The sequence below is a fragment of the Diabrotica undecimpunctata genome, chromosome 3 (assembly GCF_040954645.1).
Source record: "Diabrotica undecimpunctata isolate CICGRU chromosome 3, icDiaUnde3, whole genome shotgun sequence".
NCBI lineage: Eukaryota > Metazoa > Arthropoda > Insecta > Coleoptera > Chrysomelidae > Diabrotica > Diabrotica undecimpunctata.
In genome coordinates this window covers 175,574,355-175,590,061 of record NC_092805.1, presented here as the reverse complement: position 1 = coordinate 175,590,061, position 15,707 = coordinate 175,574,355, and the positions used below count along the sequence as shown (strand labels likewise).

Below are 15,707 nucleotides of genomic sequence, written 5' to 3'. Positions count from 1 at the left end.
AAAATATAATCATTTCGAATGTGAAATTCTTCTGCTTAACTGATGTTGCTTCCAATATTCAGTTATTCAGTTAATATTATTTTCAGGTATCTTCAGAAAAAGGAAAAAAAAGCAGAAACATGTATCACAGAAAGTAATAGAGTCGAAGAAAGCTGGGCAAAAAAAATTAAGTCTAATATCTTAGCTTTGTCCAAGGAAGTTCTTCTACAGAAGTGTAGGAAAAATGTAAAGAATAGAAAAAAACTTACCTGAAGTACATGTCGAACAAAACACAAGAGGCATACCATTTTATAATATACAAGAGGCATTACACGACAATTAGAAACAAAACACATGCACTTGTAAGAAAAATAAAAAATTATCATTGGGAAGGCTTTTCGAAAGAAATGGACCATGAATTTTTACGGTCTGCAAAAAAAAAGGAGCTTCCTAAGAGGTCAAAGAAGGAAGGTAAAGGAACTAATAGAACCAAAACACATAGAAAAGTGTACGTGGATTGACTACCTAAAAAAGCTCTATGCAAAAGAACATAGTAACACCAGAAATAACCACAAATCAAGAACTTAATATAAATATACAGGAAGTGTGGAAAATACTTGAAATGCTGAAGACTAAAAAAGCAGCAGGTAAAGACGGGATGCCAAACGAATTACTGAAATATTGTAGACAAAACAATTAACAACATTGATTAATAAAATTATAAAACACAATAAAATACCGGAAGAATGGAGAACGAGCGAACTAATTCTACTATTTAAAAAAGGAGATAAAAAAACAGTCAGAAAACTACAGAAGTATAAACTTGTTTAACACTACCCTAAAACCTACAATAACCATTTTACAAAAACTAATGAATCAGAGGATAACTTTAGCAGATGAAACACAGGGTTTTAGTAGTGAAAGATCGTGTACAGACGCAATATTTGTTATAAAGCAAATTACTAAGAAATCACCAAAGGATAATAGACCAGCATTTCTGTGTCTGATTGACCTACAGAAAGCGTTTGATAGTGTAAGACTCAAAGATGTAATCCATCTTCTGTATAATAGAGAAGTTCCCCTAAATAAATATTATCTACCAAAACAACAAAATGGAAGTCAGAATAGATGGACAACTTATAGAACCTATAGAAATAGGCATCGGAATAAGACAAGGGGATTCATTAAGTCCCATGCTCTTCAATTTAATTATGGATGAAATCACCAAAAGCCTTAACAAAGGATACAGTATAAGAAACAAAGAAATAAAAATACTCTGTTTCGCAGACAACGCAATATTGATTGCCCAAGATGAAGATAGTCTGCAAAGACTGATCCACAGATTTAACATAAGAGCAAAAAAATTTAATATGACAATCTCATTTCAGAAAACCAAAACAATAGTAGTCAGCAAAGAACCAACCAGATGTAAAATAGAAATTGGTTGCATCAGTATTGAACAAGTAATGGAAATAAAATACCTGGGAATTCCACTGTCGAACTATGGAGATCTGGACAAAGAAGTGAAAGATCAAGTACAAACAGAAAATAGACTGGCAGGATGCCTTAATAACACTATGTGGCGAAACAGACACATTAACACTGTTATTACACTGTTATTACCCGTTACTCCCACACCACGGGCGGGTAGGTTCGGCAGGCGGAGGAATTTCCACCTCACACGTAGACAGGTCGCCGCCGAGGATCTCTCCTCTACCACTCTTGGATCTCCCGGTGGGTACGTGCCGGGACACCTACACCACTCCTGACCGCCGTCAGGAGCGGTATATCCACACCCCTCCTGACCGAGGTCAGGAGAGGTATTTACGGGCCCAGCTCGTTCAACCTCACCAGGCTCTTCTGGAATGGGAGTAGAGTGGTCCCACGAGTAGTCTCGTCTCGGATACTAGGAGTGTAGACCGGTGACCGTGTCGCCGAAGCGACCGTGTGCGTTTCTACAAACCCGACACCTCAAGCGACGGCTCTCCACCTCCCTATTCCTACCCATTAGTCGCCTCTTACGACAGGCAGGGCTTTCTGACCCCGGCCGTATTCTTATCTCCGCGAGCCGGACGGAGCGCAAAAGATGCAGTGACAATCTTTCATATAGGTATTAATCCGCCAATGAACAAGCAAAATTGCTTATAAAGAGGAAGAAGATCGTCAGATTTTACACACTATATCTTTACATAAATAGGGTGTCGATAATATATTGACTTTTGTTACATTTGGCTATTTTATCTTCTTGAGTTTTTATTCTGTGGTATTACTGATTTCGAAAATGTAAATTAAAGGAAAAACTATTCCTTAGAATCTTAAAATTACTCTATTATTTTTTTGCTAATAAGTTTCCCGTATAAACCTACATATTAAAGTCAACTTCACTGGCATTTCCATCATATAACTTTCGTGTACCAGCTTCCAACACTTGGTTAAACTTAATACCGAACCTTGTCTGCAATATTGATTTAACTAATCGCATGCACCAGTCTTAGCCAACTATTCCAGCTTCCCGCTCTTTAACTTTGAATGACCGTGAAGTAGATAAGGCGGAAGGAAAGATCAATTCTTAACGATAGTCGATGTAAACTCGACATTATTTTGCAAAATCTACTTATGTGGATAATTCGCATCGTTACTGGATAGAGTTTACAACGAGAAAATGCCTTGTTAGATAGAAAAAGATAAAAATCCGAATGCGGAATTTTATCTAGGCCGCTTGGGATAGCAAACGAGTTGAAAGTTGTTGACGAAAAAGGAATTTCATTTTAAAATAAGTGGTTGAATATGGTATAATAAGAGCATTTTACTTATTATTGCGGTTTATAATAAGAAATATAAGCTTTCTATTGAATTCTTTGTATTGCTTCATATATTTTTCTTATATTTTCTTCTTTTCTTTACTTCATTCTTTTGTCGTACTATTAGTAATAAGCTAGTCGACAAGTCTGCCTAATTTGTCATATTTAAAGATCATTCTAAAGAATTATAAAGAATAATCCTGGTACGGAGTTTGTTCAATTGCATTACAATTTTTATTTTTTTTTTGTAGTTTTTATCAAATATAGAAAATATAGCATATCTTAGGTGAGCTTTAATAACAGATTATATTAAAGAAAATCTTTGAAAACGATTTAAAATTAAAATTATATTTCTTCATTCGTACTGTATAAGAGCATAAAACATAATTAGGCCAGTAAAAAAACAGCTATGGCGAATCTAAGGATCAGTGGATGATAATGAAGTGTGGAGAACATAGTACAACTTCGAACTTTATAGAATATTCCAGGAACCAGATATCGTAAAACATATTAAGATAGGACGTCTGAGGTGGATAGGGAGCATGTGGATGGAACAAAATGACCCAGCTAGAAAAACGCTCCTTGATAAACCCAGTGGTCATAGAAGAAGAGGAAAACCCAAAACAAGATTACTTGATAACATCGATGAAGACATAAGAAATCTTGGAATACGTGCTTGGAGGAGGAAAGCAATGGATAGGGACGACTGGAGAGAAATTCTTGAGGAGACTAGGACTCGCGCAGAGCTATAAAGTCAGAATGATGATGGAAAAAACAGCTAAAAAAATCTTATACAAGTTTTTGGAGGTTAAAAGATATATAAGGGATAGCTGATGACAAAGCCTTGAAGGCGTACAACTGAGTGATGGATTCGACCGTTACTTGATGTAAATTCATTTTTATAATAAAACACTGACAATTACTAAGACGTTAAATACGGGTCAAATTAAAGGACGTTATCTACTTATTAAACGCAAAAGAGATAACTCTGGGAAGAATCGAAACGAGCGAAAATATCTAACAAACAAACATAATGCAAGTAAAAGTAGAAGCAGAAGAACTAACCGACCCTATTGAAACTGGCAATGGGATAATACAGGGAGATCCCCTTTATTGTTCAACCTCATTATGGATGAAATAATAAAAAAAGTAAGGACTAAAAAAGGATACTAAATGAGAAAAAAACAACTTAAAAGAATCTGCTATGCAGACGACGAAATACTACTCTTTCAAAGGGAAGACGATTTACAACGTATGCTGCACCACTTTAATATAACCACCAGAATATTTAACATGTTAACTTCCTAAAAAAAGACAAAATGCATGGTTGCAACAGCAAATTTACTAACATGAAAATTGGAGCTGGAAGGTCAGATAAGAGAACAAGTGATGACAAGGATGTTAAAAACAGCAGAGATAAAAACACTTTATCTCTGCTGGAAGAAAAATTGCTGGTAAGACTCTATGAGAAAGAGCTAGAAGTACAAATATACGACGTAGATGCAAGGTGGAGAATATCAGAACTGGGTAAGAAATAGAAGAGTAGCCGAATGACAACAAATAGAGTAGTAAAGATGGGAAGAGACGGTTCCCCAATAGAAAGACCATCAGTAGGAAGGCCACGAAAACGATGGAACGACAACTTACTGGAGGCACATTGAAAAACAGACAGAGTCATGTCTATATAAAAAGAAGAAGAAGAAGAAGAAAAAGAAGAGTAATAGTTTCTATTAAAAAAAAAAAATTAAAAAATATAGTTCAAGTCAAAAGTTTAAAGTGGGGCATTATTTATATAAATATATAATTTTTTATTTTTATTTTATCTAGTCATTAATTCTAATAATTATTTAATTATTATAATAATTATTATTAATTCTCCTTGTAAAGTACAAAAATATACGCGTAAAAATGTATTTCAAAACCATTTATTCAAATAGTTGTTTCATATTTAACACTTTTGAGTATTAAATTTATAATTATTCCAGAGTGCTTCAATTAGAAGTGCCATTCTAAAAAAAAATGGAACTCAGAAAGGCGGTATTATACCAGCACCATCATTTTCATCACAAAATCTCTGGCTCCACGTATATTATATTCAATTTTCAGTTTTTAATGTTAATATACAATGGAAATATGATTTTAAGAAGAAACTGCTATCTTGTGAGATTTGGCCCGTTTCTTGGTGTAGGCCCCTATCGTCAATAAGCAGAGCATTGGTAATTTATGACCAGATTGTAATTTCGATAATCATCGTATGGATGCTTATTAAAAAAAATAATATTCCTTGAAATTTTGTTAAAAGTTTTGTTGTGGTTTCAGTTCATTTTCTATTTCATTGTTTATTCTTATGCTTTTTTTGTTTATTCACCTTTATTATTTCATTATTTATTTTATTTTATTATTAAATCAATTTTAAAATTATTCGCGTAAACTTAGAAAACCTAAAACTCAATGAAATAATATTTAAAAAAATAATAAAACATGTTTTAACGTCATTACGAGTTCAAAAGACTGACCCGTATAATTAACTTATTCTCTAATTTATAATGAATTTTCTACAGTAAACAAACAAATCCTCTTAGTCGTATAATAATCCTACAAACACAAAAGTACATCCGAAGCCTTCAAATGAATAATTCTACTTTTGCGGTTCCGGTCAAAAAGAACGTGAAAATTTACATCCGAATAAGTCCTTATTCTTATCTCGCCCTCGCCTTTTTTTCCAACGACTTGACAGCAAACTCTTATCACCATTTTACTGAATATGAATTGCTTGTGTGTTGAAGAAGTGTGAATAATAGCCCGAAATCAATTTCCCGCTGAACTATCTAAAAACCCTCAACTTTTTTATTGAATTTTACTACCTTTCAGTGAAGTTTCAAATACTCGAATGAATTTTGGTATCAATCTTGAACGTCTAAACTCTTCTGATGTTTGTTAATATCGAATAGTGTACATCTTTTTGTTTGCCTTATGATAAAACCGTAGTTCAAATTGGCAGTGGCTACTGAATTATTAATTGAGTTTCTGACTAGTTTTGAAAGGCTCGCCAGCGGGTTACAAGTTAGAAATTAGTGGTCGATAAGTAATAATTGTGAGGAGTTACCGGAATATTTGGTGGAGTATGTCGATAATTTATTCTGTGGAAATTTGGATCCAAATATCTCTTTTTACTTCTAATTTTGGAAAAAATAATTAAATAGTATAGTTTGACGTTCTAAATGTGAATCTTGTCACATACATAATAAACTACTGTATTAGAGGGGATCTGTGAAAAAACGACTGTGTTTGCATGTGATAGGCGGAATTCTGATTTTTGCAGAAAAAGTTGTGTGATGAATTTATTAATAATAATTGACTTATCCTAAAAATGATTAATAACATCTTTTTTACTTACCTTGCTTATAACTTTAAACCATTTATTTTGGAGCATAGTAATAACGAATAAAACCGCAATAATTAATTTTCCTATAACATACGACTGGTTAAAAATGTTTTAATGTATTACCGTTGTAGAAGGGGGTAGAAAATTGGGGACAGAAATTATGGGTGTCGAGATAGGGCAAGCAAAATAAATCGAAACGTATGCGAACGGCACTCAGGGTTTGTTAGGAGAGCTGGGATCGTGGATAAGTAAAGGGCAAGGGGGTTGGATTGGGGCAACTACAAAAAAATGAAACAAAGGGGTTACTTACATGAATCTCCTGGGACAAATGAACAAATAGAACAAAAAGAAAGACTTCTAGCTATTTAAGAAAAAAAGGACCACGCTTCGAAGGATCCTAAACTTGCTAGATGAAGAAAAAAAGGCTCTTTCTTCCTAAAAAAGTAAACACAAAAAAAGGTTAGGAGATTTTTCTAAAATAAAAAACAAAATGGTTCAGAGAAATGAAATAAATATTTATTTTTGTCTCAAACAAACAGTTACACAAACAGATAAGCAAATTACATGGGTTTATACCAAAATAAAATATAAAAAAGACTTACATATGTCCTATCTGTTTACAATTGGGAAAAGCTACAAAAAACTTTCAAAACTATTATAAGAATTATAGAACTATTATTACGGTATTTATAACAGTGGCAGAAATAGATTATTAAAATGAAAGATCTATTTTTTAATTAAAATGGAACTTCATAAAGTTAACCTCTTAAAAAAAACAAAATAAATAAACGTCATAGAAAATTTAAGGCTAGCTGTTATATGTCAACATTTATACTGACGACAAAGAACAAATAAATTGACAGCATAACCACACCCTTAATTATATTGAAATGATTTCAATATGTTAAAAAGGATACAACTCAAATGGTTTTTATATGAGTTTGTTGTTCATGAATTTCATGAAGCCATCACAATGTGGGTTCGACTCTGAAATAAAAGAGAGAAAAAGATTAGTAAATTGTTAAATAAATTAATTTTGACTTACCTGGTATAGTGTTAATAATTTCTGAATAGTATAGTTGCCTAGTGTAAAGGTGAATCGTCTAAACCTTAAAAAGAACAAAAAAAAGAATTCTTAAAAAATATTTAAACATAGAAATTTAAAAAAAAAACGTCAGAAAATAAACTGTCAAGCAAGTCTGTGGGAGCTAAATTAATAGGGGTTTTGTTAAATAAGAAATTACAATGATGTGGAGATGAAAAGAATAAATTGTATTAGCATTGTAATAGAATAAGTTTTATATCTGAACATTTTTTTTTATAAATTCCCAAATTAGATGTGATTAAAGTGATTATGAGAAATTAATGTGGATTGACAAATGTGTCAGAACAGGACAGTTTTATGGTTTAAAAAAAATAGAAGACGAAAAGAAAAAAGAACGTTGGTTGCTGTCAGCAACGGATAAGAAGTTTTTTTGGAGAGGCCGACGAGGATTTTTCGACGAAGGGGAGACCTGAAACTATGGAATAGGTCGGGAGTGTTTTTTTTAACTCGTCTAATTAGAATTTTAGTTTTTCCACAGTTTCCACAGCAGAGATATCCAGAATTTGTTCCAGAGAGTAAGAGAAACAATTTGACTTATAAATTATTATTGGCGTACAGAAATGTCATTTAAATTGAGAAAATTAAAATTCATGAATTAACATAATTGCGATAGGCCTTAAAAAAATTTGAAAATATTAATGATCATTAAATTAAAAATAGAATAGTACGTACCTTAACTTCCGAAGAGAGGATTGATATTCCAGTTTCACCGATTATTTTGCGAGTAGTTAGTTTTCTTTAAATAAATCAGAACTGTTTTAAAGTGAGGTTGGATAATAATTTGGGGATCATTTGAAATTTTGATTATATTTGAATGCAAGTTAAAAGTCAGCGGAATAAAGTGTTCATTTTCTTTTTCTTTATAGTTCATTTAAACACTTTATAAAGTTGCAATATTTATTTAGTTTTTAGGTACTTGTAGAGAGTCTCCACATTTTGTAATAAATTTTTATTGTCACGACACTAAACCACATTAAGATTTATACGATTCCTATTTTTGTAAATTTTTAAAGGCAACCCAAGTTGCAGACGAATTTTATTGTTTATATTAAATTTGTTCAATATTAATAAATAACGTGCTTCATTTGGGTTAATTTATCAAAAGTCTAAAGTAAATTTTGGTTTAATTTCTTTTTGAACTCTACCAGGAGACTACAGAGTCGACGTCACACAGTGACAGATTGCTTAGAACACATAATTGAGCTAGCTGAGGTATATATTAAATTAAACAACGAACCACATATTTTAAAAATTACAACATTTATTATAAATAAAAATAAAATTAATAAAATACAACTTTTTCAATATAATACATATTACATTATTTAATTTGTTATGAAAGCAATTATTGTTATTTGAAAAAAAAAAGGTCTACTTTACTTTGAAAATATTACCTGGTATTTCACATTAATATTTTACACTGAAACTTCTGGGATTATTGCTAAAGTTTCTGGGGTTGAACTTTCTGGACACGATCAAAAAAACTGCTTCAGGAACAAAACAGGAACAGCGAGGTTGAAGAAGCACTGAACACAAAACTTGTAACTTTTCTCCTTAAAAAAACTGGGACAGGTAGAATTTGACTGCAATTACACATTAAATTGCTACTATTAACCGCTACTAAACTTATTTTCCATAACGTAGGACGAAGGACAAAAGGACATTGACATGAGGACATGAGTGACACTCACTCGACACTGAGGAGTAGGCAGATTGAGACCTCAGTGCCGAGAGACAGTTCTTGCAATGTAGAACACGATACTGGTACGTCTCGAGTGAGGGGAGTAGGCAGATTGAGACCCCGAACTCGAACCGAACCGTATCACTCTTGATAATGGCTCCAAAATGGGTGCCGAAACGTCGAGTTTTAAATTCTCAACGCGGTTCTTCCCGAGAACTCAGTAATTTTCATTTATCTTATATATATATATATATATATATATATATATATATATATATATATATATATATATATATATATATATATATCAAGGAATTTATATACCAAAGAATTTGCAAATGCTACACCGTTGCGGCAAAATAGCAATCAATACAAAAAAGGGTGGAAACCAAGCCTTTTCTTATTCGATGTTTTTTAACCACTTAGGACCTTCGTAATTCTCTTATATCTAATAGAATATCGTTATAATATAATAAAACAGTCTAAAACTAAATTTCGTTAAAATCGATTCAATAGATTTCGCAAAATAATTTTGCAATCTAATATTTTTTTATTTAAAATTATTTAACATCTGGCACAACAAAAACTAAACAATGTAGTAGTTTGCCAATTTTTTTACATATAAAAGAGCACTTCTATCCAACGCACTTTACACAATTAAAATGGCATTATTTTGGCGACATCATGAAGTTCCACATAATTTTTTGGCATATAAACAAATAGAATATCTCGGTAACTATTATTTTAATTTAAATTCAGAAAACGGTACAGATAACTGTAAATTTTATTTAAATATTTTGATTTCCACCTTCGTATTTTGTGAACTATTTCCGTATTTTCAAATAAAGTTGCGGTTTATTCTCATTAAATATAATATATAGAAATTTTTGAAATAAGTTTGAGCTTCTTAAATATAAATATTGTTGTCTGGTTTAGGGTACAGATATTTGGTCAATGGGCGTGACACTATACGCTTTCGTTTACGGCCAAGTACCATTCTACGAGGGAAACATCGTTGGACTCTACTCAAAAATTAAAAGCCAGCCGGTCGTCTTTCCAGAAAAGCCTGCAATCAGTGACGCTCTTAAAGATCTCATCAGAAAGATGCTTGTAAAAGAACCGACTCAGAGGATAACTTTACCAGAAATTAAGGTATTGTATTTTTATACTTTCTACACAAATATACAACTTTGTGCTTTACTAAAATCTTACATATTTTTTGCCATGTATCAAATTTTCTTTCAATTTATTTTGTAGGTTCATCCATGGGTAACTAGCAACGGAAAATGCCCACTTCCATCGGAAGAGGAGAATTGCCATTTGGTCGAAGTTACTGAAGAAGAAGTAGCTAAAGTCATAACTTCGATACCGAAGTTAGATACTTTAATTTTAATCAAACATATGCTCAAAAAACACTCCTTCCAAGTAAGTAACACAAAAAACACGTTTTTATATATTTCGCAGGAGTTGCATTAATGCTATTGCATTAATCTGACTTTTTCATTCATCCAACTTTAATTCGACGCCATGCATCTCCATCTATTTCCCCATTCCTCTGTAATACCGCATCTAGGTTTTAAAACTATTACTTTTCACTTAATTATCATTCCAAAGAATCCCTTTTTGTCCCACTAAATTTTAAACCTTTTTGCTCAAGACTTCGTCTACATTGTTCCAGTTTTTGTTCTTAGTCGCTTTCACTATTTTCTTCTTACACTACATCATCAGCATACATTAAACACCAGTAAATGTTATCCTGTAGTTTTGCTATGATCTGATCCAAAACTAATGAGGATAAATACGGACTAAGTACCGAGCCTTGGTGCAATACTACTTTTAAATGAAATTTATCAGTCTCTCCCACACCCGTCCAAACACTAGTTCTTAGTTGCTCATACATATCTCTCATAATATTTACTCATATTACAGCATATGATAGACAAATTTTATCATATACTTTCTCAAAATCAATGAAAACCAAATGAGCATTTGTTTCTTTATTTATTATTGATCTTCCGTGCATAAAGCCAAACTGATTATGAGATGTTTCTGTTTTTTCATGTATCTGTCTTGTATCCCTATTGTCATGTCTCAATTACTTTCGCTCATATTTTTATGGTCTAAGTAGTTTTATAGCCCTGTAGCTTATACATTGTTGTACATCTCCCTTGTTTTTGCAAACATGTACTAATGTAATGCTTCTCCATTTGTCTGGCATTGGTGCAACGTTCATAGTTCTAATATTTTATCCTCAGCAATCTTCTATGATATACTTTTACTGTATTGTAGGATAACGAGTATTATTGAATATAAGCTTTCCATTCGTTTAAACATTCTCGTTATGTTTTTGCTTAATTCCGCCTAGCCTCCTCAAGAATTTCTCTCCAGTCGTCCTCCTATCCATCGCCTTTCTCCGCAAAGCATGTATTCCCATAATTCTCATGTCTTCATCAATGTTATCAAGGAATCTTGTTCTGGGTCTTCCTCTTTTTCTCTGATCAATGAGTCTATCAAGGAGCGTTTTGTAGCTGGGTCATTTTGTTCCATCCGCATTACATGCTCTATCCATCTCAGACGTCTTATCTTAATATGTTTTACGATATCAGGTTCCTGGTATATTCTGTAAAGTTCGAAGTTGTATCGTCTTCTCCACACTCCATTGCCATTCACTGCTCCATAGATTCGCCCGAGTACGTTCCTTTCGAAACATCCTAACATGTTTTTATTATTTTTTGTTAGAATCCAGGTCTCTACCATATGTTAGAACTGGGCGTATTATTGTTTTGTAGTTTTATTTTTGTATTTCTCGATATAATTGTGGATTTAAGGAGAATAATGAGCCCAAAGTAGCATCTGTTGGCCGTGCAAATTCTGCGGTTTATCTTTGCACCAGTATTATTTTCAGCGTTAAAGAGCACTTTCAGGTATACAAATTTGTTCACTGCTTCGATGACGTCGTTTTCTATAACAAGTGGTCGTAGGATTTGTGGTTGCGTGCTTATTTTCATATATTTCATTTTGTTGGTGTTTATGCCCATTCTTGTAGCTGATTCTTTTAATGCTGCATACGCCTCCTGTACAGCGTTTTCCGTTCTCCCAACAATATTTATATCATCAGCATAGGCCAGGATTTGCACTGATTTATTATACAGTAGACTCCCTCTATAACGAGATCTGAAATGACAGACTAATTAACTCGTTATAAACCGATCTCGTTATATCAGACAATAATAATACTGTGCATACATATGAATCTGTAGTTTTCTAAACCATTAACTTCCTATAGTGAAGCCATTCGGAGCAATATAAGATGCTAATAAATATTGTTTGAATGGCGTTTTTGAAACAAAGTTATTTACTTTTATTGTCAATGAAATATATTAAAACATAAAAGAGTTGTTTACTTTTATTATCAATGATATACGTTAAAACAAAAAATCTGTACTTATATTTTTTTCCAACTACATAATGTTTAAAGCGTATTTTCAAGGATAACAGGAACTATTGCTTCTGCAATTTTAAGAACTCTGTCTTTTTTAACTGCTTTAAATGGTCCAGTATCATTCTATCATATTTTCTAAAGATGTGAAACGGTTGTATTTATTCATTGTAAAGAAGTTTATTGCGGGCTGCAGTTAAGTTTATTGAGGGGCTGTTTGAAAAGGTATTTATTTATAGTCACGACCCGACCAAAAACGTAAAAAACACGTTTTTGGATCTTATTTTCTCTCGTTATAACCAAATTTGCCTTGCTATAGACGGTTCTAGTTCAATAGAAATTTCACGGGACATCTAATGTATCTCGTTATAAGCGAAACCTCGTAATAACCGTGTTCGTTTTAGAGGGAGTATACTGTATATTGAACAAGTGGTTGTGATTTGTGACATACGTATTACTTTCCCCAGAGCCAGATTGAACAGTATACAGGAGAGAGCGTCTCTCTAGTATTGTTAAATTTACCAACTGATTTCTCATTACTTGGTTGCCTATTCGAGCTTTAAAATCCCCCTGTATTATCATCTCCCCTCTGACTTAGTTTACTACCTGTTGGAATTCGGTATAAAATGTTTCTCTTGTTATTTCATGTGCCATAAACCCCGATGATGTTTAAGTTTTTCTTCTTCATTTTTATCTTTGTTGTTACAATGCTTTTTGATGTGTATTGACATTCTTTGATCTGATCTTTGGTGATTTAGTAAGACTACACCTTCTTTGTTTGTTTTCTTTTGCTACTCCACTTTAGATTAAAATTTATCCACCTACTTTTTATTTTCCTTTTGTTTTGTTTCCTCTAGGGCGTATAAATCTATTTGTTTCTCTTCCACCACTCGGGATATTTCTTGGTTTCTTGTGATGAGCGATCCAATGGTATATTTATTAACTTTCATCTGGGGTTTCAATATTTTATACTTGCCCTTGTCTTGTATGTCATCTGTCAAATTAAGTCGACTAACCTCATTCTGGTAAGAATTAACACATTTATTGATAATATTTCGATCAAATTTCAGAACCCTTTTCTTCATCGACGAGACACAACAGGCGTACCAACAGTTTCACATTCCAGCTCAGTGTCAACGCCACGTCAGCACATCGGCCAATCCGGTCGGTCCAATTCAGCACCTGGCAGTTACGATTGGCATCACGAGAAGCAGCTTAGCATTGACTTGAGTCTAGAATGCGTCGAAGAAGTGAGCGTGGACCAAAGTTTAGAGGAAATCACTGCTAATGGTAGACGGCAGGAGGAAAAACGGTGATAACGTTGTATGTGGTGTAGGTTAGGAAAATTTTTGAAAATGTTTTGGTGAATGCGTGAGAGAATTGTGTGAGAGCTTGATCTGTGATGTTTGATGTCTAATTTGTTTTGAATCTCGTTTATTTGATATATTGTTAGTCTAGAGGATAGTTCAAAATGGAGTTTTTGTCACTGGTAATTTTTATCAGGCTTTGGTTACTAATTAATTATACATTTTTTGAGGTTTCAATCTATTTTATTTAATTTTTAATATATCCCAATCAAAATCCTTTTTGTTTTTTTTTTGTTGCGTTATAGACAACTTTTTTCAATTGCTCTCGACTTTTCTCTATTGTCTTCTGAGTAAGAGATTCTAAATTACGTAAAAAACTCTTTGAGCTGTTTTACTAGACCAATTAGCTACAATTTTCAGTCTGTGTTAAAGTACAATAATTGTTTATGCGTAGCCTTTTATAATTTGAATGTTTAATATTCCAATAAAAAAATGTATATTATTTAACATAACAAAATCTTAATTAAGTATATTTTGTAAGTTTTTGTTTTTAAACGATGACATAAAATAGTTTTTTACTTTTTTTTTAATGATATATATTTAGGAGTTTTTATTTTTTTACCAATAGTTCCTTGTTGTAGACAACCTACAATACCCGTTTAGAGTAAAGGTGTTGTGCCGGTTGCCTACATTCGGGACAAAGTCCCTATGGTTGTAGTTATTGACACCTTGGATATTTATGTAGATATTGTACAGCATCATATATACAATAGCAAGCTTAAAATGATTGACTTTTTGAAAAATTAATAACAGTAACTTGTCAATATGATTTTTTTATGAAGTTTCATGAAATGTGGTTTTACTCGACTTACTATAAATAATATATTAGCTATTTCCTTTTTAATTCGTTGCACGTCATTCAATTTGACGTTGGGATTTTCACCTAACATTGCCGGATTTTCAGAATACTAAGAAATATAGATAATTATGAAACGATGAAAATTAAAGCTACCGTTCTAAAAGCTACTGTAAAAAAGAAAACGTGCCCCCTTCTCAGCAGTTCCTCGTGTCAGTGACCTGTCTGTTGTTGGTAATAAAGTAATTTAGTCATCTTGAGGCAGGTGGAACGAGAGATCTTCTTGAATTCACTTGTGAACATATTTAACACACCGTTCCAACAAAATACGCTTTATTTGTTTCTTAGTCTGTGCTCTCGTCGACACCAGTATCCCTTATTCTGTGTCTTCACTTAGCTGTTTGAACTCTTCTGATATAACTTTGATTTATGATAGGGAATCTGCTGGAATATTTTTAGTTTCCTACATAGTAAATTTGTATTCCTCTAATTTCAGTTCACTAGTTCACTAGTGGACGGTGGTCCGTCAGTGTAAAAACGTTCCTTCCGCTGCAGATGATGTCTCCATTTGGGAATACTCCCTACTATTACTAACAATACCTTCTCTACCGTAGGATAATTGATTTCTGCTTTGTTGAGCGTTCTACTGTCATATATTACCGTTTTTTCATTACCGTTTGACAAAGTTGCTCATAAGGCAATACCGGACGTAAAAGTTGATAGTGATGTTTTGAGTTTTTTAACCTACTACTATCCACTCGAATTTTACATTATTTCTCGACAGTCTGTTTAGTAATGAGCCTATTTCTCAAATGTGATTGATATGTTTTCTATGTGAGAGAAATAAAAGAACACCTGAAGAAAGATACAGAGAAACGGGAATCGTGGATGACCGATGAAATATTTGTGGATCAGAGAAAAAAATACAAAGAAAATCTTGAACAAATGAAATATTTTATGAAATACAAGGCTGGAAAAATACCAGTAGAGTGGCTCAAATCGGAGTTCAAACCATTGCCAAAAAAACCAGGAGCAAAAGTTTGTGAAGACTATAGAACCGGCCATCCGCTGAAGCTGTTTTTAAAAGTCATCGACAAAAGAATTTACCGGAAATGCGAGAAACAAATTCCGCCCAATCAGTTTGGATTTGTGAA

At 32.8% G+C, this 15,707-nt stretch overlaps 1 protein-coding gene across 4 annotated transcripts in view; it reads left to right on the top strand.

Moving 5' to 3' along the window:
* LOC140437865 (calcium/calmodulin-dependent protein kinase kinase 1) overlaps positions 1–14,712 on the top strand; it is a 189,363-nt gene extending 174,651 nt beyond the window's left edge. For all 4 annotated transcript variants that reach the window (XM_072527653.1, XM_072527652.1, XM_072527656.1 and 1 more), the window contains 3 exons: positions 9,888–10,103; positions 10,209–10,376; positions 13,461–14,712. In XM_072527653.1, the coding sequence (XP_072383754.1) occupies positions 9,888–10,103; positions 10,209–10,376; positions 13,461–13,706 (630 nt within the window). In that variant the 3' untranslated portion in view covers positions 13,707–14,712. The remainder of the gene's footprint in view (positions 1–9,887; positions 10,104–10,208; positions 10,377–13,460) is intronic.
* Positions 14,713–15,707: the final 995 nt, after the last annotated feature.